General features: G+C 40.8%; 2 protein-coding genes across 8 annotated transcripts in view; one reads left to right on the top strand and one right to left on the bottom strand.

Moving 5' to 3' along the window:
* The window catches only part of LOC146986787 (low-density lipoprotein receptor-related protein 1-like), a 173,955-nt gene extending 152,571 nt beyond the window's left edge, over nucleotides 1-21,384 (top strand). For 4 of the 7 annotated variants that reach the window (XM_085775602.1, XM_085775601.1, XM_085775598.1 and 1 more), the window contains 22 exons: nucleotides 557-663; nucleotides 1,411-1,543; nucleotides 2,133-2,255; nucleotides 2,944-3,066; nucleotides 4,675-4,812; nucleotides 4,902-5,042; nucleotides 5,145-5,264; nucleotides 6,506-6,771; nucleotides 7,557-7,738; nucleotides 8,719-8,825; nucleotides 8,975-9,094; nucleotides 9,819-9,995; nucleotides 10,091-10,231; nucleotides 11,173-11,346; nucleotides 12,897-13,058; nucleotides 13,734-13,917; nucleotides 14,577-14,684; nucleotides 14,791-14,864; nucleotides 15,761-15,854; nucleotides 16,114-16,152; nucleotides 18,094-18,238; nucleotides 19,184-21,384. In XM_085775602.1, the coding sequence (XP_085631728.1) occupies nucleotides 557-663; nucleotides 1,411-1,543; nucleotides 2,133-2,255; nucleotides 2,944-3,066; nucleotides 4,675-4,812; nucleotides 4,902-5,042; nucleotides 5,145-5,264; nucleotides 6,506-6,771; nucleotides 7,557-7,738; nucleotides 8,719-8,825; nucleotides 8,975-9,094; nucleotides 9,819-9,995; nucleotides 10,091-10,231; nucleotides 11,173-11,346; nucleotides 12,897-13,058; nucleotides 13,734-13,917; nucleotides 14,577-14,684; nucleotides 14,791-14,864; nucleotides 15,761-15,854; nucleotides 16,114-16,152; nucleotides 18,094-18,238; nucleotides 19,184-19,324 (2,999 nt within the window). In that variant the 3' untranslated portion in view covers nucleotides 19,325-21,384. The remainder of the gene's footprint in view (nucleotides 1-556; nucleotides 664-1,410; nucleotides 1,544-2,132; nucleotides 2,256-2,943; nucleotides 3,067-4,674; nucleotides 4,813-4,901; nucleotides 5,043-5,144; nucleotides 5,265-6,505; nucleotides 6,772-7,556; nucleotides 7,739-8,718; nucleotides 8,826-8,974; nucleotides 9,095-9,818; nucleotides 9,996-10,090; nucleotides 10,232-11,172; nucleotides 11,347-12,896; nucleotides 13,059-13,733; nucleotides 13,918-14,576; nucleotides 14,685-14,790; nucleotides 14,865-15,760; nucleotides 15,855-16,113; nucleotides 16,153-18,093; nucleotides 18,239-19,183) is intronic. The other 3 variants (XM_085775603.1, XM_085775600.1, XM_085775599.1) reach the window with 1 other exon arrangement.
* Nucleotides 21,133-26,295, bottom strand: part of LOC146986783 (uncharacterized) — a 40,946-nt gene continuing 35,783 nt past the window's right edge. Inside the window, exons 7-13 of the mRNA XM_085777873.1 lie at nucleotides 25,222-25,394; nucleotides 24,833-25,043; nucleotides 24,508-24,683; nucleotides 24,294-24,428; nucleotides 22,246-24,207; nucleotides 21,941-22,158; nucleotides 21,133-21,845 (exon numbers count right to left, since the gene is read on the bottom strand). Of these exons, the coding sequence (XP_085633999.1) occupies nucleotides 21,776-21,845; nucleotides 21,941-22,158; nucleotides 22,246-24,207; nucleotides 24,294-24,428; nucleotides 24,508-24,683; nucleotides 24,833-25,043; nucleotides 25,222-25,394 (2,945 nt within the window). The 3' untranslated portion in view covers nucleotides 21,133-21,775. The remainder of the gene's footprint in view (nucleotides 21,846-21,940; nucleotides 22,159-22,245; nucleotides 24,208-24,293; nucleotides 24,429-24,507; nucleotides 24,684-24,832; nucleotides 25,044-25,221; nucleotides 25,395-26,295) is intronic.

Below are 26,295 nucleotides of genomic sequence, written 5' to 3'. Positions count from 1 at the left end.
CCCTTTAACTCAGCTACACTCGTGGTTGAGACTAGCTCTGTGGCCATTTGCACATCTCACATCATCTCATGTCTATTTTTACATTTCACACTGGCCCGTCGCTGTGAGCCAGAGGTAGGTGGCGTCTTCACACTTTCACCTCCACCCTCAGCTTCCTGTGTCCTCTGTCCCAGCTTGTCTTCTCTTTCCTCCGAGCTTCGTCCTTCCTCCTCTTCCTCTTCGATCCCTCTAGCTTCCTCCATTTGCAAAAAAATGCTGAACCCTCCCCTCCTCCTCCCTCTCTCCCTCCCTCCTCCTCTCCTGCTCCCCCATCCATGAGTCCAACCCTGTAATTTAAATAACCAGCTTTATTTTATTCATGTGTGTGTGTACGACGCTCAACAGAGAGTCCTGTGTTCCTTTAGCAGTCGTCTCTTCTCCCACTTCTTCTCCTCGCTCCTCATCCTCCGCTCTCTGCTCCTCCTTCATCCTCTTCATCCTCTCTCACTCTCTCTAACCCACCTCCCTCTCTTTCTCTCTCTCTTTTCTCTCTGTCTCTCTCTGTCTTCCTCCCCAGTTCCTCGTCAGTGTTCAGAGAGCGAGTTCTCCTGCACGAACGGCCGCTGCATCGCCGGACGTTGGAAGTGCGACGGTGATCACGATTGTGCCGACGGTTCAGACGAGGTATCACTTGTACTTGATTGTACTTGTTATCTCTCCCTCCTCCAGGAAATACACAGGACCACAGTTCTTCAGTTACATGTGCATTTATGTTCCTCCTTCCTCATAAAGCATCATATAGATACTGCCTGACAATGTACTACTATTACGACACTGTCTGATAAATGCACTTTAACATTTCACCACTTTTTATTTCATCCTACTGATGCAACCATTGTGTGATGTAATATATTTGCTCCAGAGCTAAATCTGGCAGATATACAACAGGTTTTTGTCCCATTACAAATAAATCAATAGAGGAAATTAAGTGAAATCATATCTTGAACAGTTTGAATACACAGTGTGCAAAATTAAGGCATATTTTTTATCACATAAAGAGAAATAAACGTACTTCACTGGCTGCACACAACAATATGTTCACTTGACAAAACTTCCGAAAGCAAAAATATAGAATTATCCACAGAAATATAATACTTACAAAACCAACAAATCTATCTTCAGATGATCAGTAAAACATATTTCTGCACAGACTGAAGGGTTTCAGCTTCTTAGCAGAGGATTTGCACACATTTTCAAGCTGTTAAATATTTCCCTCTCGCAAGACAGAATACAAATAAATGTAATTTCCTTCTCAGACTTACAATAAAACAAAAAGATAGATAAAACTCCTGCTAGTTAAACTTCTGCTTCAACATGTTGACACAGCAGCAGGGGGGCATTGACATGAATGAAATCTTTCTCTGTCGTCAGAACGGCTGTGATGTGAAGTGCGACAGTGATCAGTTCCAGTGTAAGAACGGCCACTGCATCCCGATCCGCTGGCGCTGCGACGCCGATCCCGACTGCATGGACGGAAGTGATGAGGAGAAATGTGACAGTGGTGGTGAGAGACACACACTTATTCTCTCCTGGACGTTTTTTGTTTTGTTTGTTTTGTTTGTTATAATTCGATTTTTTTATTGAGTTCCCAGCAAATTATTGACATCAGAAATAAATCACAAACATAAAATGAGCAATAAAAGCAAAACTAATGAGGACAAGACGGACAAACAAATAAGCATTTCCATCACAACAAACGTAAATCTACTGAAGCTTTACAGATGTTATTAAGCCTGTTTTTATTTAACACTATAAATGCAGATTTGTTTACATGTGGTCCTGCTGATTTATCTCCAAGGAGAGAAAGTTTCACCTGTTTCTAACCATTTACTTGCAGAACTTTCTTCCACAGTAAAAAAAATTAAAATTAAAAAAAGCTAGAGGACCTTCCCATAAAACATGAATCTAGGCTCCACCTTCTTTCCTGCATAAATCATCATTAATTAAGACGCTTCTCTAAAGTCTTGTTGGAGTTTTTCCTCCATAATCCTGACAAATGTTGGATGTGTGCAGCCTCTGATGTGACGCATCATCATTCATCCCTCTCTCTCTTTCTCTCTCTCTCTATCTCCGTCTTCCTCTCCGTGCTCCAGTGGGTCGCTACTGCCCCCTGGACGAGTTCCAGTGCAACAACACGCTCTGTAAACCTCTGGGATGGAAGTGCGACGGCGAGGACGACTGTGGAGACAACTCGGACGAGAACCCCGAGGAGTGTGGTGAGGATCGCTGACTTCTCTACTTCTGTTTCTGTTTCTTGTCTTCTGTTTCTCTCCTTCTTCTTCTGATGTGATGTTTTTGCCAGATTAAAAGCCAGATTAAAAAGATGGGTTTTTAGCCCACTTTCAAACGTAGGCTTAAAAACCCATCTTTTTAATCTGGCTTTTATTTTATAGTCTCATAGTGATTTTATTCTATTTTACAGTTTTTATATTCTTCTATTTTATTACTTTTTTCTCTCTTATTGTTATCTTTCTTTTGAGTGTTTTTTTATTTATTTTTGCCCTATATTTCTGTCCTGCTTTTTATTCTATTCAAGATTCTAGATTCAAAAAGTTTATTGCCATGTCAACAAGTAGAATCAAGTTGATAGGAATGTATCTTGGTTTTGCTCTTTTTTATGAAATGTTATTGTTGTTAAAAGTTGTTATTTTTTCTACTGCTATATTTCATTGTTGTTTTTAATCTTCGTGCATTAGTCTCCATGTTATTCTTCTTGTTTCACCTCTTATATGTATATCATTTTTCAATCAAAATGTAAAGCACTTTGAACGGCATTTATTTGCTTTGAAAGGTGCTATATAAATAAAATTTGATTGATTGATTGATTGATTGATTGATTGATTGATTGATTGATTGATTGATTGATTGATTGATTGATATGTTTCTCTCCTTCCTGTTTCGTAGTTAAATTCCAGTGCCCGCCCACCAGGCAGTTCCGTTGTCATAACGACCGCGTGTGTTTGCCCGTGTCCAAACACTGCGATGGAGTCAACAACTGTGGAGACAACAGCGACGAAATCAACTGCTGTGAGTTTGTACAGTATTATAATTATGGGATGGGGTCGGGGCGGTAACCTCCTCCACATTGTCACCGGGTAGTCAACACATAAGAATACTGAAACAATAACATGTATAACAACTTTTTTAAACAACAAATAGCTTATAGAAAAAGTGGACGGTGCCACTAAAAATAATTTAAAAAAAAGCTCACCTGCAGCTCCAAAGACGAGCTGTCAGAGTAGCTCTGTTGTTCCTCTCTCTTCAGCCTGGTGTTTGGCTGCACTTTGTATTTATAAAAAGAGTTCAACATCGGAAGATCCAACTGCCATCTGAGTACCAATCAGCTGAGCCACTTTTATTTATTTATTTTTTATTCTATTTATTTATGTAAATGGTAAAATGGTAAATGGCCTGTATTTATATAGCGCTTTACTATACCTGTAACGATACCCAAAGCGCTTTACAGTACATCACATTCACCCATTCACACACACATTCACACACTGACGGCGGAAGCTGCCATGCAAGGCGCGAACCACGACCCATCAGGAGCAAGGTGGGTAAGGTGTCTTGCCCAAGGACACTACGGCAGCAACCGGGACAGAGCGGGATTCGAACCGCCAACCCTCTGATCATTGGACGACCCGCTCTACCACCTGAGCCACTGCCGCCCCATGTGTGTTTGCATTGATCATTTACAAGACGAAACGAGAAGTTGGGCACGGCAGCTTTAGCAGAAGTTAATTTCCATCTGTTGTCCAACAGAAAACATAAAGCACACCATACAAAACATCCGATACACACCCAACATTATACCACATTCACTACAATAGACAAGGCAAGGCAATTTTATTTGTATAGCCTGTTTTTACAAATAGTTTATCTCAAAGGGCTTTGCATGGCATCATAACAACATCCTCTGCCCTTAGACCCTCAGTAGCATAATGTACCATATAACAAATAGAAGTAATAAGGCAAGTGTAATGTGCAAAGTCCTGGATACCATCAATGGTAAACTGTGGTGCAAATGAGTTGTGCACACTAGTAATGTAAAGTCCATACAGAAATGTTACAAGGACAAATACAAGGTATAATACAGAAATAAAAATAGATTTTAAAGTGACATGAGTACAATGGATGCGGCGTTGCGCAGCTACAGCAGCGTGTGTGTCCTTTATAAGATCGGCAAGAAAAACAAAACATTGGCTCAAGCCTACACATGGTAACTACGGCAACATACTGCTTCAAATCTAGTCAAGGCTTTTGCAGAAGTTTTGTTTTTTTGGAGGAAACCAACTCATTTGATGCGTGACATGTCATCTTTTTTTTTGTCTCTCAGCCATCACGTGACAAAAATCATATCCATCAACTTTATCTAACATCCACCAAAAGGAAAACATTAAACTATTGGAGTAAAATTGAAAACTGAACTACACATATGTAGGTGCTGGACATCCACTCATTATTTAGGCTTTAAATAAATTGTATTTAGTATTATATCAGGCCCCTATATGACGGTAATGAAATGCCATGGATATTAATACTGTATTACCGCCCAACTATATTATAGGATGAGTTTTGCACATTATAATGAATGACACTGACCAACTCTCTAATTGTACCCCCTTTCATCAGTGCCCCCTCCCCCGCTGACGTGTCACAAGGACGAGTTCCAGTGCTCCAACGGCCGCTGCATCAGCTCGGCGCTGCGCTGCAACTACTTCAACGACTGCGAGGACTACGGCTCCGACGAAGTCACCTGCAACAAGAAAGGTGTGTGTTGTGTCATAATGTGCACAACATGCAACGTACACACACTCTCGTTCTGTGTGGTGACAGCACGCTTCCTGTTTGTCTTGCAGACACGCTGCTGAACGACTGCCGCAGCAACAAGACGATGTGCGGCGACGGAGACGAAGCTCACTGCGTGGTGAACGGCACCGACTCGTTCTGCTCCTGCAAACCGGGCTTCCAGGCCCGAGGACGCAACAACAGATGTGAAGGTGACACTGTCCTTCCTTTCTCTACGTCTTTGTGTTGTGTTGTGTTGTGACTACAGTGTGAGTGCGTGACGTGAACCGTGTGTCTTTGGCCTCGTTGTGCAGATAAGAACGAGTGTCAGCAGTTTGGATTGTGTTCCCACCTCTGCAACAACACCAAGGGATCGTACAAGTGCGGCTGCCACAAGCACTTCATCAAGATCAATGACACCTGCAAAGCTGACGGTGAGCACCTCCACTGTTAATGATGTGTAGCTTCTCCAGCTGTGACGTCTTTTAAATCACTTCTTAAAACCCACTTTGACGTCATCCTTTTCTTTTTACCATCTTCTTATTGTTTTCCTATCATTTTTATCCCCCATTTTAATGTACCTATCCTCTCTTTGTTGGTTTAGTTCCCCATCCTCCTTTTAGATTCAGTGTCACTTCCCCTTCAATATTATCTCATTTTATCTCACCTATTACGTTTACACAACAGTCGAAAAAAAAAAATTATGGCCTCAATCCAATTGGACAAACTGAAGTGCATGTAAACGCGTCAGTCCGACCAAGACTGGGCGTCTTCAGATCCGACTAAAACACCCAGATGATGCAATTGGAAACTGATTTTCTTCTGCATGTATATACAGTGTGTATGTGTGCATGCTTCACAACAGTAGAGACAGCATAGAAGCCAGACAAACAAAGAAAAAAAAGCACCTGTGCTGATGCGTCAGTGCATTTTTCCATTTTTCACACAGTGCAACCAGCAAGAAGATGTGTTTTTATTTTAAAAAATCTCCAATTTTTCCCTGTTAAAGGGTTTTCTATGGAGTTTTGCCTCAGTCTAAGGGCAGAGGATGTTGTTTTTGAGACAAACTGTTTGTAAAAAGACAGGCTATACAAATAAAATTGACTTGCCTTGCCTAAAAATAAAAATAAAAGGAAGCCTGGCCCAACACAATCCAAGTCATATATATTGTGCGGTGTGTCCGGTTGGCAACTGTAATGTTATTTATATCCAGTTATTTACTGGGTGACAGAAAAGTCAACTGGAAATGGGTCCGTCTTACTGTAACCTGCTGAAACAACACATATCGCCACCTAGTGTTGAGGAGGCAGACACTGCCAATTATTCAATTTTCCCTTCTGTATGTAACTGAGACAGGGAAAGTCGTTGTTTTACTTCTACACCCTCTTCTGTTTTAACTCTTTTATCCATCTTTTCTTTTTGTATCTTATTGTATCATGTAGACCCCCCTTATTTATTCATTTTAATTTGAGTTTTCTGAGTTTTCTGACTCTTGTTTATGATTTGTCTTCTGCTCTCTATATGTTGTTTTTGTCAAGCACTTTGTAAACTTTGTTTTATATAAACACAGTTATTAAACTATTATTATCTCTCTCCTGCTTTAATATTTCCACATCTGTGCTCTGCTATATTAATATATTTCATACTTCTCCCTCTGACCCGACATCGTCTCCAGCTCCGAGACAAGTGCTCTACATCGCCGACGACAACGAGATCCGCAGCCTGGACCCGTCCATGCCCAACTGGCGCTACGAGCAGAACTTCCAGGGCGACGCCAACGTGCGCATCGACGCCATGGACCTGCACATCAAGACCAACCGCATCTACTGGACCAACTGGCACACGGGCCGCATCTCCGCCTACGACCTGCCGCCGTCGTCCTCGTCCCCCAACAGCAACCGCAACCGACGGCAGAGCGACTCCAGAGTCACCAACCTGGAGGTACGAGGCAGCGGTGTCAGTTCAAAATGAAAAACTTCAATCAGAGTTTAATATATATATGTTATAATTTGTTAGATGCGCCTTTATTTTGAAATTCCTCTGGTTCTTTCCCCTGTCTGTTTCCACTTGAGTGTGCAGACACATTCAAACTATGTACAAGCTGAAAACAGCCAGAATAAAAAAGGCAACTACTGTTTCCCCTCTCTCTCTCTTGGGAATAAAACAGCTTTGTAGAATTGTTAAGATTTGTCAACTAATAAGTCGTGTACTGAGTGTGAGCGACGCCACTGTGAGATTACTGTAAATACTCACAAAGCACAACTCGAAAACAGTGATGAAAACGTGTTATATTTTTAAATAGATATTTATATATGTATTTAACTGTTTAATTCTGTCTTATAGACTTAAACAGGAAACTCTGAAACACAAAATCCATTTAATGTGAACAAACAGGAACTTAATGCTTCAGTTTTCTTTTATAAAATTTGAAAAAAAAAACATTTTTCATTACATTTCTTTTTTTTAAGCATGTGTTTATTAGTTTTTGTTTGCAAGATACAACAAATCAAACAAGTCATTCTTACAAGCAAGAAACAGAGCAAACTTTTTCTCCCTATTCTCCCTCCCTTCCCCTCTTCCCCTCGCTAACTAAGTAAAATATAAAAAACTATAAAAATGAGATGAAAATAAAGCAAAAAGGCAAACAGGAAGAAAAAAAAATATAACACAATAAAACACAAACAGGAAGTTTAACGCATCCTGATCTCTTGTTTTCTTGTGTCCAGATCCCCGACCTGAAGATGCCCCGGGGCATCGCCGTGGACTGGGTGGCCGGGAACCTGTACTGGACCGACTCGGGTCGCGACGTCATCGAGGTGGCTCAGATCAGCGGAGGACGCCACCGCAAGACGCTGATCTCCGGGATGATCGACGAGCCCTACGCCATCGTGGTCGACCCCCAGAGAGGGTGAGTAGAGCAGCGGTTGGAAATCACAAGAGATTAGGGCTGGGACGATACGCTTTTCTCCCGATTCGATTCTTCTACAATTTTTTTTGGATGCCGATTCGATTTAAATTGCGATTCTACGATATTGCTGATTTTCTCGATTTTTAGTCTGCATTTTTAACACCAGTGAAACAGTTGAATGATTATGATTGTCTACAGACTATTCCAGTCACCATATTTCCCCAAAAAATACACATCACATCAATCAATCAATCAATCAAAATAAACTTTAATGTCCCCGGAGGGAAAATTGTCTTGGACAATCAATGCTGTACATCCTGCATACAGATTTTAAAACCATACACCATTTCACATACTCACACACACAACCAACAGAGATCACTTACAGACAGTACGACTAAGTTCATAGTTCATACAAGTAATAAATAATTATTGTAATAAATAATTATTGCACTTTCTCCTTTATATATTGCATCTTTTATATATATATATATACACAAAATGTAAGCAATACATATGTTTACTCTCTTTTCAAAAGCCTGGACTGCATGAAAGAGGCAAAAATAGTATAGAGAGTATAGAAAGATCAGGCTTCTGAAACCTTTCTGACAGAATGAGATATAGACTGAGGTAAACTGCTACATTTTAACATTCATCTGCACACAAATACTGTAGGAGCCAATAAATTAACAAACTCCATTTTAAAGTGAACTTAAACCCTTTTCAAAACCTGGACTCTCTGTATGTAAAAAAGGCGAACAAATGCACATTGCACAATATTTTAAAAAAAAATAAAAAATTCTAAACAAAAAAAAAAACAATTGTTGAAAAAAAAATCCATTTAAATCGTCAAAGAAATATCGCAATACTTATGTGAATCGATTTTTTCTCCCATCCCTACAAGAGATGTAGTGATGATGATGATGATGATGATGATGATGATGATGATGACGGAGCGTGTGCATCTTCTCCTCCATCAGGAAAATGTACTGGGCCGACTGGGGGAACCACCCCAAGATCGAGACGGCAGCGATGGACGGAACCATGAGAGAGACGCTGGTGGAGGAAAACATCCAGTGGCCGACCGGTAAAACACTGTTATACTCACACTCACCTCTTCCTCTTCCTCCTCCTCCTCCTCCTCCTCCTCCTCCTCCTCCTCCTCCTCCTCCTCCTCTTCCTCTTCCTCTGTGATCCTCTCCTTCATTCTCTCTCTTCTCTGCTCCGTGTGTTCAGGTTTGGCTGTCGACTACTTCAACGAGCGTCTGTTCTGGGCCGACGCCAAACTGTCCCAGATCTGCAGCGTGAGGCTGAACGGCAGCGACGCAGTGGTGGCGGTGAACAGCATCAAGAACAGTTCAGTGATTTATTTTTTATTTTTATTAATGATATTGTTGTTGTTAGTTTGCGTATTTATTTATATTTATATAATCATATTTTAGGTTTATTATTTTCATCTATGTTTTATTATTGATAATACTATTTTTTACATTTATTTATTTATTTTATTTTTTATTATCATCTATTAATTGTATTTATTTATACTTATAATATTTAATTTTTATTAGATTATTATCTTTAGTATTCATTTTTGATTTATTTTTTCTGTATTTTTACTTTGTTAATATATCTTTTTGTTTTTAATTTGTGTATTTTATATATTTATTTTTATTATTATTTTATTATTATTATTATTATATTTATTTTTTGTGCATTTTTATTTTATTTTGTTAATTTATCTTATATTTTATTTTTATTTTATATTATATTTTTTGATTTATTTGTGTATTTTTAATCTGTCAATTTATCTTTTTTTTGTTTGTTTTCATCATATTATTTACTTTTACCTTATTTATTTATTTATTTATTTATACCCAACCCATTATTTATTATTTATTTTTATTCATATGAAACTGTTGAAGTGAAATAAAGTTTAAAAAAAAAAAAAAGAACATTAAAGTGGTTCAGACTCACACTGACACATGATCAGTCTCAGGTTCAGGTTGATGTGATGAAGTGATGCAGGAAACCATCAGAGAAACATCTGTAACATCTGTAACATCTGTGTGTTTGTCCACAGAGCTCCAGCACCCGTTCAGCATCGACGTGTTCGAGGACTTCGTCTACGGCGTCACCTACGCCAACAACTACGTCTTCAGGGTGAATAAGTTCGGTAAAGGCCCCATCGAGAACCTGACGACGGGGATGAACCACGCCACGGACATCGTCCTGTACCATCGCTACAAACAGCCAGAGAGTGAGTTAGAAGAACACGGACGGAGACGAAGAAACAGGAAAGTGACTGATCCTCTGATCCTGAAGTTTTAATATTTTGTTTTCTGTTCTCATCAGTGACAAATCCGTGCGACAGGAAGAAATGTGAGTGGTTGTGTTTGCTGAGCCCCAGTGGACCCGTCTGCATGTGCCCCAACGGACGCACGCTGGATAACGGCACCTGCGTGGAGCTGCCCACGCCCACACTGTCGCCTATCTGTGAGTCAACACACACACATACACACACAGAGGGCCTATCCCAATATGCACACGCGATCACACTTGCACGCTTGGGCACTTGGCGTGTGCGTTCATGGGCTTAGTGTGAGTGCGCAAGTGTGTCCCATTTCTCCAATGACCAAAAGTGCAGCGCGCTTGATTTGCACTTTACCCACACGTATGGTAAGACCGCATCGGAGCGGTATTTGGCCAAGTATAAGTCCCACAATGCACCAGCTGGTGAAGTCTGCCGTCACCGGGAGCAACAAGCCACGTTTGGGAAATGCCATTGAATAAATTTCAATAAAATGAATTTTACTTTCTAACTGACTGACTGATTAAAAAATGACTTTTTAATCTCATATATTTTATATACTTTTATCTCATATTTTTCAATTCCAGTTTTGTTGTCTTAAGGCTACGTTTACTTTTACATCTGACCATTATCCTGTGTTCATCTTTTTTTCTTTCTTTTTTTTCTTACGGAGTTGGGCTTACACATTTATGAAGTATATATTTTGGAGTAGATGAGACTGTGATCCAGCAGCACTGTTTATTAAAACTGTTGCTGTGGTGTGTGTGTGTGTGTGTGTGTGTGTGTGTGTGTGTGTGTGTGTGTGTGTGTGTGTGTGTGTGTGTGTGTGTGTGTGTGTGTGTGTGTGTGTGTGTGTGTGTGTGTGTGTGTCGGAGTTGTGCTAGTGTGCACAATGGCACTTAGATGACAGGCTTCACTTGTCAAGTATGTCCCAATTGTTTTTAAATCTCCCCGCGCGCTTGGCCACTTAATACATCCACCAGCAAAACGTCACCAAAGTGTGTGCATAACCAAGCGCACTGAGCCAAGTGTGGAGAAATGGGACAGCGCCACAGACACACACACACACTCGCTGCTGCATCCTCCATCCCATAATGACTGAACCGCCTCCTGCTCCTCTCCACAGCGCCGCCCAGCGGTCCCTGTCTGGTCCAGTGTCTGAACGGCGGCAGCTGCTTCCTCAACGCTCACAAGCAGCCCAAGTGTCGCTGCCAGCCCAACTACGGGGGAGATCGCTGTGAGATCGACCAGTGCAGAGATTACTGCAAGAACGGAGGCACCTGCACGCCGTCGCCCACAGGTGAGACCATGACATCACAGGCTGGGAGCGGGACTTTGTGTTGTTGTTGTTGTTGATGTTAGCCGCGTTTCCACTGCAGGAGTTCCTGGTAAAAGGAGGGGGTAGGAACTTCTACAGGAACCGTCCTCTCTCTCGGTGGCCGTGTCTCCACTGCAGACAGGAACCCACCGGGCTCTTATGGCAACGTGCAACAGTTTCGATCATTGCGTGGTCGTTGTTCAGCGTTTATTTATTCATTTATTTTTTAACTGCTCTTGTTGTTGTTGTTTTTTCTGTCAGTATAGACGCTTTCGTAAAAAAAAAAAAAAAAATGCCGTCTCGATCGTCACTTAATCCCGCAATTGCGTATTTAGGCAAGGCAAGGCAAGGCAATTTTATTTGTATAGCCCGTTTTTACAAACACGGGAGGGAGGGGAGAGGAGACGAGAGGAGACGAGAGGAGAGGGGAGGGGAGGAGAGGAGAGGAGAGGAGAGGAGAGGGCTCTGGGTCCCCAGCAGTCTAAGCCTATAGCAGCGTAGCTATAAAATGTACCACTCTTTTTTTTTTACCAGGCCTACTGCTACTCTCGTCTTTTACTGAGTTATTCTCTCTTTTTTCCGGCCGTTTTTCCGTTTTTAGTAACGTTGGGTTATAAAAATGCATCTTATTTTGGGGCTTTCTCTTAGCGTCACATGATCCTGCTTTGAGTCTGACCAATCAGCACAGAGTAAATCTCAAGCCCCACCGGGACTTCTTCAGGGCCGATCCGAGTACCGACCCCCAGGCAGGGACTTTGGCCCCGTAAAAGTTCCTGTAAGCGGCCCTGAGGGGGAGGTTCCTGCAGTGGAGACACGCACCAACGGGGCTGACCCTGTAAAATTACCCCCAAGTTCCTGCAGTGGAAACGCGCCTCATGTTTCTTCTACTGGGCACAGCAGGAGATACAGTAACACAATCGTTAAACAAGACAATCTAGTTTTTAGTTTAGTAAGTAGGTTTTATTTAGTTAACAATATATTCTGCACATTTCCATACAATTATATTCTTTTCCTTTTGACAGCTGCACATAGTCTTTGTACATATTCAAATATTCAATACAAAAACAATGTAATGACGTTAATGAATTGGTTTTAAAAAAGGATACAGGTGTTCACAGGTTATCCACCAGAAACTCATTGTACGAACAATTTCATCACAGGTTTACATCGTTAAATAAAACTAGATCTTTGAAGCCTTAAAGGGATAGTTCACCACTGCTGCTCCTAATCCTCAGGCCTTTGTGGGATATCCAGTTTGAAAAACCTCTTTGTTTAGTTTTATCTTAGTTTAGGACGTAGCCAGAATATGTGAGTGTGACTGTAAATCTGTGTTTCCTCCGGTATGAACTGGAACGAGTCAGTCTCATCTTATTTGGCTGTTATTTCTGCTGTTGTGAGAAATCTGGTAACTACGTTCCACTTTAATTCCCTCCGTGTGTTTGTCATCCTGGTGTGTATCCGTGTCCATCTCCACTTGATCTGTTTATGATCCTGTAATTTATTTAACTCTTCCTCCCTTCGTCCATCACCAGGTTCTCCTACCTGTCGATGTCCGACCGGCTTCACGGGACCCAACTGTAACCTGCACACGTGTAAGGATTACTGCAGGAACGGAGGGAACTGCACCGTCAGCGCAGGAAACCAGCCGACCTGCCGCTGCCCCGCAGACTTCCTGGGAGACCAGTGCCAGTACCGTGAGTGTGTTTTTAATGAGCAGAGAAGGAGGAGAAGAAGACAGATTTACAACCAGAGCACTTATATGTTTATGAAATCCGGCGAACTGATTGGTTGTTAATCGTGGTATAATGAGCATATACCACTTATCCTTATACTAAGCCTTATCACATAGCATCTAAGCTATCACTCCGCGTCAGACACGTATGACTGGTATGAATGGAAGTTGTTGTCATGTATCCATGACAACGGACTGTTGCAGTCCGTAGCAAAAGACAGTCGGTGTTAAAAAATGGACTAAAGTAGTTGAATTCACATGTTTAAGGTGAACTTTCACCTCCGGGGAGGGTTAACAATGGTAGAGGGGACTGAGCAGTGACTTTCACCTGAAAAAAAAGCAGAGGAAAAGACGAGATGCAGAGCTACTTGGAGCTAATGTTAACGTCTGGAGAGGTGGGACTATTTTTGTCATAGTGGGGCTATTTTATTGGATAATATGTATTTCTGGTTGAATAAAACTACATGAAATTGATTGTGTATTGCTCTTTCATATTGTCATTATTGGTAACCATTTTAGGGTCGGGCCAAAGAACGCCCCTTAGCCGTGGTATAACGAGCATATACCACGGCCTGTCATGATAAATTGCTTAAATATAGTATATACAGTGTGTGTGTGTGTGTGTGTGTGTTGACAGGAAGCTGTGAAGGCCACTGTCTGAACAAAGGCACGTGTCTCCAGAGCGACGACGGCTCTCAGCTCTGCCGCTGTCTGCCTCAGTTCAGCGGCAGCACCTGTGAGATCGACAAGTGTCACTACTGTCGTGACGGAGAGTGTATCCCTAGCAACAGCTTCTCATCCACTGGAGAGTTCACCTGCCGGTAAGACACTGACACACACACACACACACATCGTTACCTCAGCATCAAACACACACATGAGCTTGTGCTAATAGAATATTAATAAACACAAGATTAGAGCTACTAAGCTTATAAATAGCTCATTTTCAAACACATTTACTTTTCTTTATTAATAAGTTAATATCCACAGAAACACAATTTCTAAGTTTCTACATTTTCTATATAGTTTCTCAGCTTGATTGATGTAAAAAAGTCGATCGCATTGTTGTGGAAAATCATTCACAGACACTTGTTACTGTATCTATCCTTCCCAGAATAACTTCGATATTAAAGGCTAAACAACATGTTTTAATTTAAAGTATAATTTAGATTTATCAGATGATCAAGAGACTGAGTAACGTCTGAGATTAACACAGTAACTGAATAGGAAAAATGCACTTGTACTTAATGTTTATTGGACATATTTAATTATATAGATGAGCTCTTGTTTGAATAGGAGGAACACTTTTTTCTAGTATACACCAATAAACAAAAATGTGTATATATTTATACAGTTTTTAATATTATTTAGTTTATTTATTCCCATTTTCCATGTTTGTACAGCAGTCACTGTGTACATGATGCTTTATAAATGCATGTCTAATGTATTGTGTATTGTATATATTGTGTTTTTTCATCAGCTGTACAAACGGCCGCGTGCAGCCCAGCTGTTACACATGTGACACTAACGAGTACTGCGCTAACGGTCAGTGCTCCATCAACCCCGTCAGCCGGCTGCCGGAGTGCAGGTGAGCAAACAGCTGAGTCCAGTCTGACGGCTCCACGCTGCCTCTGTTCACAACACGTAACATAACAAAACATAACATAATATAACTGTTGTTTCTGTGTGTGCAGATGTTCAGCAGGATGGGTGGGGCATCGCTGTGAGTCTGTTGCTAATAGTGACGGTTCCCAGGGTTCAGGCGGACGTAAGTTTACATCAGCATCTTTTTTTTTTTTGCACAAACATATCATTTAAGATAATATAAACAATTATGATAATTGGGATGTGTGAAGTAGAGATGTGAAACCCGAAGGGGCTTATATTCAATTCAATTCAATTCAATTCAATTCCTTTTATTTGATAAAGCGGGACAATGTACACTGATAAACATTTTAAAGATAAAATGTGTATGTACTTCTAGCTAAAAAAGCTAATTTCCATTGACAGTCCCCCTATACTGAAATAGAAACAAGTAGGTTAAAGAAAACATAAGTATAAGTACAGTATTTAAAAACATGGGGCAGGTACCCCTTTTTTTAGAAAGAAAGAAAAAAGAAAGAAAGTAATAGAATTATAATACATAGGTAAAACAAAAACACAATACAATCGTGGTCACTTTTCAGACTTGAGAGTTACTACTCTTTTATGTATGTTACCATTTTGGGAACTGTTTTTATCTTTTCTTCTTTTCCTTTCTTTTTTATTGTAACTGGATCTGTGTATTGTTGTTTTATATTGAACTTTTTGAAAAGGACCCAGGAAGACTAGCCTGGCGTTTGTGCCGTCGGCTAATGGGGATCCTCGATAAACAATAAAACAATAAACATAATCAAAAAACAAATTTGTTACAAATGAAGGCAAAAAAAGAGGAACAATTAAATCATAACAAAAATAAGTAGAAAAAGTGACAATCAACTGAGTGATTCTACAGTGAAAAAAGGGTTAGGGTTAAAATACATGAATGAATAATGAAGAACAATAAAGATACATGCATAAATGAACAAACAGAGAGACAAGACAATAAATAATCGTCAAGTTCCTTTAATTTGATGATGATTTGAGAAAATATTTATAAATATATTTGTGTGTGTGTGTGTGCAGGCACAGCCTCCATAGTGATCCCTGTGCTGCTGCTGCTGCTGCTGGTTCTGCTGGTTGGAGGAGCGTTGTTCTGGTACCGGAGGAGGATGAGAGGGTGAGTAACCATAACTACAACAACAACACGACAACAGGAAACAGTGACGACCTCTTCTTGATCTTTGAACTCCTTTCCTCCCTCTTTTTGTTCCTTCCTTGCTTCTTTTTTTCTTTCTTTCTTTCTTTCTTTCTTTCTTTCTTTCTTTCTTTCTTTCTTTCTTTCTTTCTTTCTTTCTTTCTCCTTCTTTTCTTTCTCTCTTTGCTCTGCACTCCTTTTTCCTCTCCTCTCTGTAATGGCGTCTTCCTCTGCTCCTCAGGTCTAGCCGGCCCGGCAAAACCGGCTCCAGACGCTTGCGGTAACGGTTGCCAGGGTTACACTTTTCCTCTCCATCCCTTCATTCGATTACTCTGCATCCTGATGCTCCCTCTCTTTCTCTTTCTCTTTCTCTCTCTCTGTCTCTCTCTCGTCTCTCCCCTCTTCGATCATGAGTCTTGGTTGCTGTGCAGTGTTTTGGTCCTGTGGTGAATGTCGCTCCATTTTTCCCTGGTGTTCATGGGAGTTGTAGTTCATCACTAGTCTGAATAAACGGCCGTCCCTCCTCTGAGCAGATCTATTGAAAACGATGCGTTGAATAGATCTGTCGGTGCTGTAGATGTTGTCCACCGTCTCCTTGTACCGTACCGTACCGTATCTGTGCTGTGGTTTGTATCGTGGTGGCGCCTCTTCCTGGTCGTGGAGACGTGCAACAGCATTCTTCCACGTTCTCACGTTGGAAAATGCAGTGTGTAAAAAAAAAAATCCAGCATTTACTCGAATAGTCGACTACAGTATATTCAAGGATTCGATTTGGAGAGGTCTGACGATGCACCTCATCGTCGAATCGTCACAAGATGTGGTTATGAAAAAAAGATCGTACCATTGTGAATATATAGGGCTCCTGCTGCTGAACATCTGATTTTACATAATATAATTTAACAATATAACAGAATTTCTTTGTTTTCTTATAATATAGGCAAGATTGTTTTGATACAAATATTACAGTGAATGGTTGAGCACCAGCGCCACCTGTCTCTCTCTCTCTCTCTGTCTAAATTGGGACCTCAAGTTTTATTTACAATATTAAAGGAATAATTCACCAAAAAATGAAATTCAGTCATTATTCTCATGCTGATGAATACTCCAGAGTAGCTTTTTATTCCTCAAAGTGCATCTGGAGACCCGGGAGGCCGGTTCCTAGTCCAACGAAAACTTTATACGAGAGTCAATAGCGCCCGACACAAAAACGTCCATAAAACTACACAAAAACCATTTAATATTCCTCCACACTGCTCGTCCACTGCAATCCAAGTGTCCTGAAGGGAGATAGTCCAGAGTTTACTGGAAACTACGTCATTTAGGACATTTTTACAACCTAAACAGTCCTGTTTTGAATTTGCCTGAGACGCTCTCGCATTCACGCGGACGTCACGTGATCGGATTTGCCTCAATGACGTCGTTTCCAGTAAACTCTTGACTATACATAATTTACTACATAATTAATTTACATGATACACATCTAATTAGTCAAATGTCACAAATTATTTGATAATTAAAGTCTGGAAAAAGTCTGGAATTTTGAAATGTCCAATGTGTAGGAACCCTGTAATTAGTGAGATCAGGAAAAGGACGGATGGAGAATGTCCTGTTATCTACAGTAATGCCAACTGAAGAATTTGTTTATTCTGGTGTTTTAACTCTTTTCTCTGGAGCGGAAAAAGACGCAAATGAGATCATGAATCAACGAGGGAAAAAACAACATGATTTGCAAAATCTGACGAATCAGATTTGACTATAAAAATCCTAAATCGAGGACGTCCCTAATTTACTTTGAGGTAGAAGTTCAGCAGCTTATGTTAGGATCTATTCCAGTGGGTTTCCTCATGTGTCTCCATCAGAGGACAGTGTGGACGTTTACAGTCCCATGTCCAGGTCCACTGTGTCCTGGGCTCCATGAATGCTGGGTTTGTGCCGGTGCCTGTTGTTGTGGCTTAGCCCCCTGAGCCTGGATGGATGGATGGATGGATGGATGGATGGATGGATGGATGGATGGATGGATGGATGGATGGATGGATGGATGGATGGATGGATGGATGGATGGATGGATAGATGGATGGATGGATGGATGAGAGCCGTGCGATGACTCTTCCCCCCTCCTTGTGATGTGGCTGTGTCCCTGCTTGTGCCCTGTTTAGTTTTAGGCTACTGTGACTCTGAATAAAAGGCGTAACTGCTCCTTTTTCTTCTTCTTCTCATCCAGGGCGAAGGGCTTCCAGCACCAGCGGATGACCAACGGGGCCATGAATGTCGAGATCGGAAACCCCGCCTACAAGATCTATGAGGGCGAGCCCGATGACGACGCCGGAGAGCTGCTAGACGCCGACTTCACGCTGGACCCAGACAAGGTTAGTTTGAGCCGGGACATCTGGAGATACATCGCTGCACTTTTCACCTTTGACATTTAGAAAATATAAATTTCTTTAAAGCCCCAGTATGTAACTTATTTGGCTTTTTATTAGCAAAAATCAAATCTGTCTTTCATAAATACGTATTTCACTGAAGTGGAATCACAGCCGCATACAAATGAAAGCTTTCTCGTACCTTAGAAAGAGTTGTTACAAGTCGTTACAAATACATAAGTGGGCGACGCACCGAACCGAGGCGGCCATGTTGCATCGCCATTTTTTACGTTGAGTGGCAGTGTGACCGTAGGTAACCACGGAAACTCAGCGGAGCTGTCGGCTCGGCCTGTTAAAACTGTCACCACTGTGTAGTGTGAGGAAGGACGGAGGCACTGGTGTTGCATTCAGGTGCAGTCAGGCAGACGGCCGTCGGCAAACCAACCGGATGTCATTTTACTCCACCAGAGAAAGACGGTAAAACAATACCACATCACCATGACAACAAATTGTCACGCCTGTATTGTTTTGCCTCGTGCTGGCGGACCACTTGTTTACATAGACGCTTGTTTATCCTGTTACATGCAGCGTCTGTTGTCTGTCTGACGTCTGCCCGATTTCACGTGAATGCAACATCAAGAATACGTTCCGATATGCAACCGCACCGCTAGATGGGGGGAATTCCTACACATTATACCTTTAAAAGAAATTATTTTCTTCTTTTTTAAAAGTGGAGTTAAGTATTGTTGCTATCTCTTTCTCTTTTTTAAATCGTTTTTATGCACTTTTTGATGAGTCTTTGTCAAATGTGACCAAGTTTTAAAGGGAAACGATTAATATACAACTTGTTTTTCATTACCTGCTGCTCAACATTTGCTGTAAATGCCCGACCCAGATATATTTCTGATTGAAAAGCTCTGACCCTAACAGATTATTCCTGCTCCTCTCCAGCCCACTAACTTCACAAACCCCGTATACGCCACTCTGTACATGGGAGGCCACAACAGCCGCAACTCTCTGGCGAGCACAGACGAGAAGAAGGAGCTGCTGTCACGTGGAGACGAGGAGCCGCTCGTCGACCCGCTGGCGTAGACCGGATCTGTCCGGCGTCGGCCCAGATCACGCTAATCCAAACACACCCCTCTTCTTGCCTTTTAAAGAAAAAAAACGAAACAAAAAAAATTGATAAAAAAGTGTGAGAGAAAAATTGATAAAAAGTGTGAACACTGTATAAAATGTACAAAAATGAAGGACTACTTTTGTATGTGATTGCAGTATTATATTTTGTTCTTTTGAGATTCCTCTGGTCAAAAATGAAATAACATTTTCTATGAGAGATTTTTAATTTACACTTTGTCCCTTACCCTTTACCTAAATAGCCACTACCTCTGTGCAAAATGAAATGGAAACAAGAAAATCAGAAGAAGAAAAAAAGATGCTATCATTGGAGCAATTTTAATTTTTTATTTTTGTATGAATTGTATAGAAAAGAAAAAAACATTGTTCCATTTCACCAGTGCCAACTGTTTGTTGTTTGTGTCGACTTTGAGCGGGGGGAGGGGGAAAAAAAGAAAAGAAGCAAAACTCAAAGTTTTCTAAATCGGTACATAATGTCGTTGTCTTGCTGGGGGGTTCCTCGACAAAGGTGGTGAGACAGGTTTGTGATAGCACCGTTTGTGTATAGCACATGTAAAATGTCAGAACCAGATGGCAACTACAGTATTTTTTCCACATAATTTTTTCTCAGAGAACAATGTTCATGAAATGATTGTGTTGTCTTCCTTGCACAGAAATATCATGTTTTACGGTATAGTTGTATACTGTAGGCTTTATACCGTGAGATGTAAAGCAGGTAATGTTTGTTTGTGATTCACATTTGTACGACAGTTGGAGCTCATCATGTGTTGTGTAGCTGCAGTGAGAGGACGACAGGCTGCCGTGTCGCGATTACAGAGGTGGAGACGGAGGAAAGTTGGTCATGGGTTAAACATTCCAGGCAAAGTGGAAGATGGATGGATGGATGGATGGATGGATGGAGATGGTAGATGTGAAGAGATGATGGGGATGAATGGATGAGTGGCTGATACTGGGAGGCTCCAGAGCAGATACAAGACTTTATATGTCTGCATCATCGGGGCTCCAGACTAACTTCTCTTACCAGGAGCACAGTGGCTACACAACTTAAAATGTTAGAAAATTTAGCGGTGCAAAGCAAATATTCACGTTTCCTTTTCATTCATGAAAAAGATACCAGATTCTTTGAGTCACCACTTTTATGTTTCAACAAATTTACTGGTTGAACATTGAGCAAGAAGATGAGAAATTTACTTGCAAACAGTCTGGAGCCCTGATCATTGAGCTGAAGCTGCAGTCGTGGTCAAACGGGAGGAAACCGTCACTGATGTGGGTGTTTTTTTTGCTCGTCTCTTCCTCCAGTCCTTTTTTTTTTTTTTTTTTTTAATGTGTGTGTCAGTGTGTTTGTTTGTGTGTATGTTTAAAAAAAAACAGATAACGTCCGTCTGGGTTTTTGTGAATTAGACTTTTTACCTTTTAGAGGATCAAAGTCTGTATGTTCACGGTTTTGTAACGGCTTAGTCTTAACTGCATTATGTTGATTTGGTCCTTTTTTTTTTCTTCTTTTTTTTTAAATGAGCTCTTTCTGATCTCTCACTCTCTGCCCTGCTGCTGCTAATGCTACCATTCTGGTCGCTCTGACACGTCCTTACACTCAGCCTCTGTCCCAAAAATGCTGCTTCTGTCAGACGTGTGTCAGCCATATCTTAATGCATGTGAAAAGTAACACCGATCTTAAATGTAACTTACAATAACAAGTTTTTATTTTTGCTTACCTGTCAGCAAGTGTTATTTTATGCTGTTGTATATGTTTTGTCTTTAATTGAGAGAGAAGTACAATCATTTTACCTAAAGAACATTTTTGCAAAATCATACATGCATTTTCAGATTTTTTTTTTTCTGATTAGTCCTTTTTTTTTTTTTTTAATGAAAAATGACACATAGCTTTTATAGTACACGATGCATGGAGGCTCAGACTTTCTTCTGGAAAGAGAATAATGTTTAATTTTTGCTGGAGTACTTTACAAACTAAATAACAGATATTGTTATAAATAAAATTTTAAAAATTGTACAGAAAACCAGCTGCTGTGTTTTGTGTTGTGGTCAAATTCAATGAGTCTGTGGACGGTAGGTTGGTTTAATCATTTATTAGGCAAACAGTGAATCGTTGACATAGGTTACATTTATGTTTTATCCCTTCACTGTAACAAACAGAAAAACTTTAGATCAGAAAAACTAAAGAAATCCTTCATCAAAGAAAATTAAACATAACAAATATAAGATAACAGAATTTGCTCATCAATAAACTGTTATGATAGTAAATGATCCAGTGCATCTCAAACTTAATGATGCTGATACAGTATAAGAACATGCATTTCAGTAAATCTTCATCTATAATGATTATCTTTGTTTAAGTTTTGTGTTTTACATATAAAATTAGATTTTTGGCAGCAACTCTCCAAAGTGTCTTCACTCAACGCCTTTAGCCTTCAGCTCGTCTCTCACTCTGCTCAGGTAGTCTGGGTCAGGATAACCAAAGCTGGAAAAACAGTGTGCACAAGAGTTAATGTAAACAACTTTAGCAGATTTAACATTGACAAAGAACATATAGTAAAATAAATCTGTCACTTGTACCATTGTGGTCCTCCATGCATGGAGGTTTTGTGGTGAATATGGTTCCAGGTCACCTGGTTGTCCGTCCCGGTCGTTCTGGACGTCCCAACAGTGAAGATGAGTTCCTGCTCAAATGCTCTCTGCAACAGTTTCAGGACGTCTCTGCCCTCTCTGTTGTTTGGTAGATACGCTGTTCTCTGAGTACCATAGAACCATCTTCCAGGATTTGGATGTTTTTCCTGTGATGGAAGAAAGAAGATTAGCCATAACAACAGAAATGTTATAGATTTGATACAAAATTTAGATATAATTAACCATATTATTACCGTCTGTGTCCCACTTGGAATATCATAGCTGATAACTATAGTGCCATGCTGTGAGAATCCAGGGAGAGTTGTGGGACTTAATGTCCATGACATTGTTCCCTCAGGCTGGTCTCCTTCTATTTTACCGAAGACGTCTTTGCACACAGGACAGATCGGTCCTGAGACTTTCTTTGCTCGTTCCAGACACTTCTCACAGAATTCATGTTTACACTTCAGCTGTTTCTTATTGGTAAACGTGTCCATGCATATAGGGCAGGTGTTATCTTCATTGTCTCCTTCTGACCGTCCTTTAGACACAGGTCCACTGGACGCCCCCTCTGACTGACTTTTCTTCACTGAGCTGATGGGTGATGTTGTAATCTTCTGGTACTGAACTCTAGTGGCATGGCTCGACTTGTATCTTCCTGATTTTCTGTTGGAAGGTCTGATCTCCTGTAGTCTTTGACAGGGGGCCAGTCTCTCATCTCGCTGCCTAATCATACCATCTAAATGCTTAATCAAGGAGGTCATCTGCTTCTTTCGGTTCTCCTCCACAGTGAGTCCTGCAGCAAGAGGGTACCTGGATTTCATGTCAGTCTTCACTGATGTGATTTGGGATGGCCATGTTGAGTTTACCATGTTGGTTTCCATCAAGTTTTTCTTTGATGTGTTTAAGGGCTTGGTAATGACGTCTTGACTGGACGCCCCCTCTGACTGATAGTCATTGTTCTTCACTGAGCTGTTGAAGCCTCTGGCACCAGGTGGAGGAGTGTGGCCCAGGGGTGATGTTGTAATCTTCTGATCTCCGGTGGCATGGCTCTCCATTGACTTGTATGTTCCTGATTTTCTGTCTTTAACACTCTCTTCCTTAGTTTTCATATCATCTAATTGCTTAATCAAGATGGTCATCATCCGCTTCCAGTCGTCCTCCTCCACAGTGAGTCCTGCAGTCAGAGGGTCCTTGGTTTTCATGTCAGTCTTCAGTGGTGTGTCTTGGGACGGCCATGTTGAGTCTGCTTTGTTGACATTCGTCAAGTTTTTCTCTGATGTGTTTAAGGTCTTAGTGTTGACATCTTGACTGGACGCCCCCTCAGATTGCTTGTCACTGTTCTTCACTGAGCTGTTGAAGCCACTGGCACCAGGTGGAGGAGTGTGACCCAGAGGTGATGTTGTAATCTTCTGATCTCCAGTGGCATGGCTCTCCATTGACTTGTATATTCCTGATTTTCTGTTGGAAATTCTGATCTCCTGTAGGTTTTGACTACAGGAGTCTTTGCCTCTCCCTTCCTTAGTTTTGATATCATCTACCTGCTTAATCAAGGAGGTCGTCATCAGCTTCTGGTGGTCCTCCTCCACAGTGAGTCCTGCAGTCAGTGGGTCCTTGGTTTTCATGTCAGTCTTCAGTGATGTGTCTTGGGACGGCCATGTTGAATCTGCCTTGTTGACATTCGTCAAGGTTTTCTCTGATGTGTTTAAGGTCTGACCCAGGGGTGATGTCATGGCATGGCTCTCCATTGACCTCTCTGGTGTGTTTAAGGTCTCAGTGACGATGTCTTGACTTTGTCTTGGCCCACATACGATCATTTCTTCAGACGACAGAGTAACAAAGAGCTTGTTCTCCTTCTTCTGGATGATCTTCAGCATCTCCTTCCACTGTTCTGGATCTACGTACTTGAGAGGAACAGTTGAGCCACTGGATTCAGCCGAGGACTTCATGGCCAGGTTTATGAATTCAGAGAGAGCTTTCTGTGGGTCTCCACCTTTCTGACTCTGTGGTTTAAATGTTACCGTCACTTCTGCTGCAATTTCAACTCCACTCTCTTTCTCTATACGTTTCAATTCCTCCTTGTAGATGTGGCTCACGTACAAGAAATGACTAACTGGGAGAGGACACGTCTCCTCGTTAGTCATCCTCTCCTCTGCTGCTGCAGGAGCTGATGCTGAACTGCTGGAACTACTTTGTTCCTCCAGCTTCACTTCCTCCTGGATGAAAACAGAATGTACTAATTTAGTTAAAACGATTTTTGAAATCATTCATTCCCAGTGATAATATTAGATATTGTCCATACATTTTGTGGATCTGGCAGAAGAGAAGAAAGAGACGAGAAGTTCATTGAAGCAGCAGCTGGTTCTTCTGTCTCCATCTCTGGTGGTGTCAGACCTGAACTGCTGGAACTACTTTGTTCCTCCAGCTTCACTTCCTCCTGGATGAAAACAGAATGTTTAGTTTAGCAATTTTTGAAATCATTCATTCCCAGTGATAATATTATATATTGTCCATACATATTGCGGATCTGGCAGAAGAGAAGAAGCAGAAGAAGACAGGAGGTTCACTGGAGCAGCAGCTGTTTCTTCTGTCTCCATCTCTGGTGGTGTCAGATCAAAAGACTTTACTGTGACTTTGTTCCCCTCTCTGGTGGTCAGTGTTTGTCCGCACAGTTTGTTGAGCAACTTGAGGGCTTGAAAAGAAGAACAACACAAATTAATTTGCAGAGAATAAGAACAAATTTAATTGCAAATGAAATGTATCACATGGTAGTCGACTCAAAGTTTTGTAGTTGTAGGGTCTGAGTTTTAATTCCAATTTAAAAATTCAGTTATACTGCACCTGATGCAGGTTTTATCTTTATCTCAGCATTCCCGTCCTCTGAGGCCTTTACAACATTGATGTTGACTTTAAGGTTGTTTGTGTTGATCCACCTTTGAAGAACTTTTGTTAGCTCCACCTTACATTTCAGTGGTTGATAACCGTCTAACCACTGGACAGAGGCAAAGACTTGAAATTCATCCTCCTCCTCCTGAGATGAAGAAACTGGAGCCTGTAAACATGACAACGCCATTAGAGCCACTGTGTTTTATAATGCAACTCAAGTGACTTATAACAACAAAGCCTTACATGAAAAAAATGTCAAATGAACAATTACAAATGTTAAAATAATAAATATGTTAATAAAACACAGTATGACAAACAACGCCATGTTGGCATCCTGCACATACATCTTGTGGGTTTGACACAGAAGAAGCAAAAGAAGACGAGAGGTTGATTGAAGCAGCAGCTGGTTCTTCTGTCTTCATCTCTGGTGGTGTCAGGCTGACAGACTTTACTGTGACTCTGTTCCCTTCTCTGGTGGTCAGTGTTTGTCCGCACAGTGTTTTGAGCAATTTCAGGGCTTAAAAAGATTAATTTGCAGAAATAAGAGCAAATTTAATTGCAAGAAGCAATATTACAACAGAATGTATCACATGGAAGTCAACTCAAAGTGTAGTTTGTGAGATTTAATTTCAAAGTAAAATTTCAGTGATACTGCACCTGATGCTGGATTTATCTTTATCTCAGCGTTCCCGTCCTCTGAGGTGTTTACAACATCGATGTCAGCTTTAAAGTCATTTGTGTTGGCCCAACACTGAAGAACTTTATTTAGTTCAATCCTACATTTCCGTGGTTGATAACCGTCTAACCACTGGACAGAGACAAAGAGTTGAACTTCATCCTCCTGAGATGAAGTCACCGGAGCCTGTAAACATGACACAGAGTCACCTTGTTTTACAATGTAACTCACAGTGACCTAGAAGACTTACATGAAAAAAATGTCAAATATAAAAATAAGCAATATGATAAAATAACACACTCTGACTCAAGTTGACATAACAAGGAGTGATTATTTCTTAAGTTATGAAGAAAGGGAAGTTGAGGGAAGTTGTAGAATTTCAACCCAATCCTGACAATGTATTAGGAGGGAGGGCAGATTATTTAAATAACAAAAAATAATAATAAAACACTAATAAAACAGCATCGTTCCCACTGAATTTAGTGTCAATATCTATTAATCAGTCACCACAGCTCCTTTAACATTTTGTCATGTTCAGTTTACAGATAAACAATTAACTCACAGTTTCCATCGGCTCCTCAGTGTTGTTGTCTGCAGACATGTTCTCGTCTTTTCCCTTGAACACACAACAGAACATTAGTGGCAAGACACTGACATGATAAAAACGACTCCTAAATCCACGCTGCATTTCATTATCTGATTAATTTATATTGAAAACATGTTCATGTGTTATGGATCAACA

The sequence above is a fragment of the Trachurus japonicus genome, chromosome 5 (genome assembly GCF_045865225.1).
Source record: "Trachurus japonicus isolate A0001 chromosome 5, Traja_1.0".
Classification (NCBI taxonomy): Eukaryota; Metazoa; Chordata; class Actinopteri; order Carangiformes; family Carangidae; genus Trachurus; species Trachurus japonicus.
The sequence above is the reverse complement of the archived record's forward strand: the minus strand, read 5'-3'. Positions and strand labels throughout refer to the sequence as shown.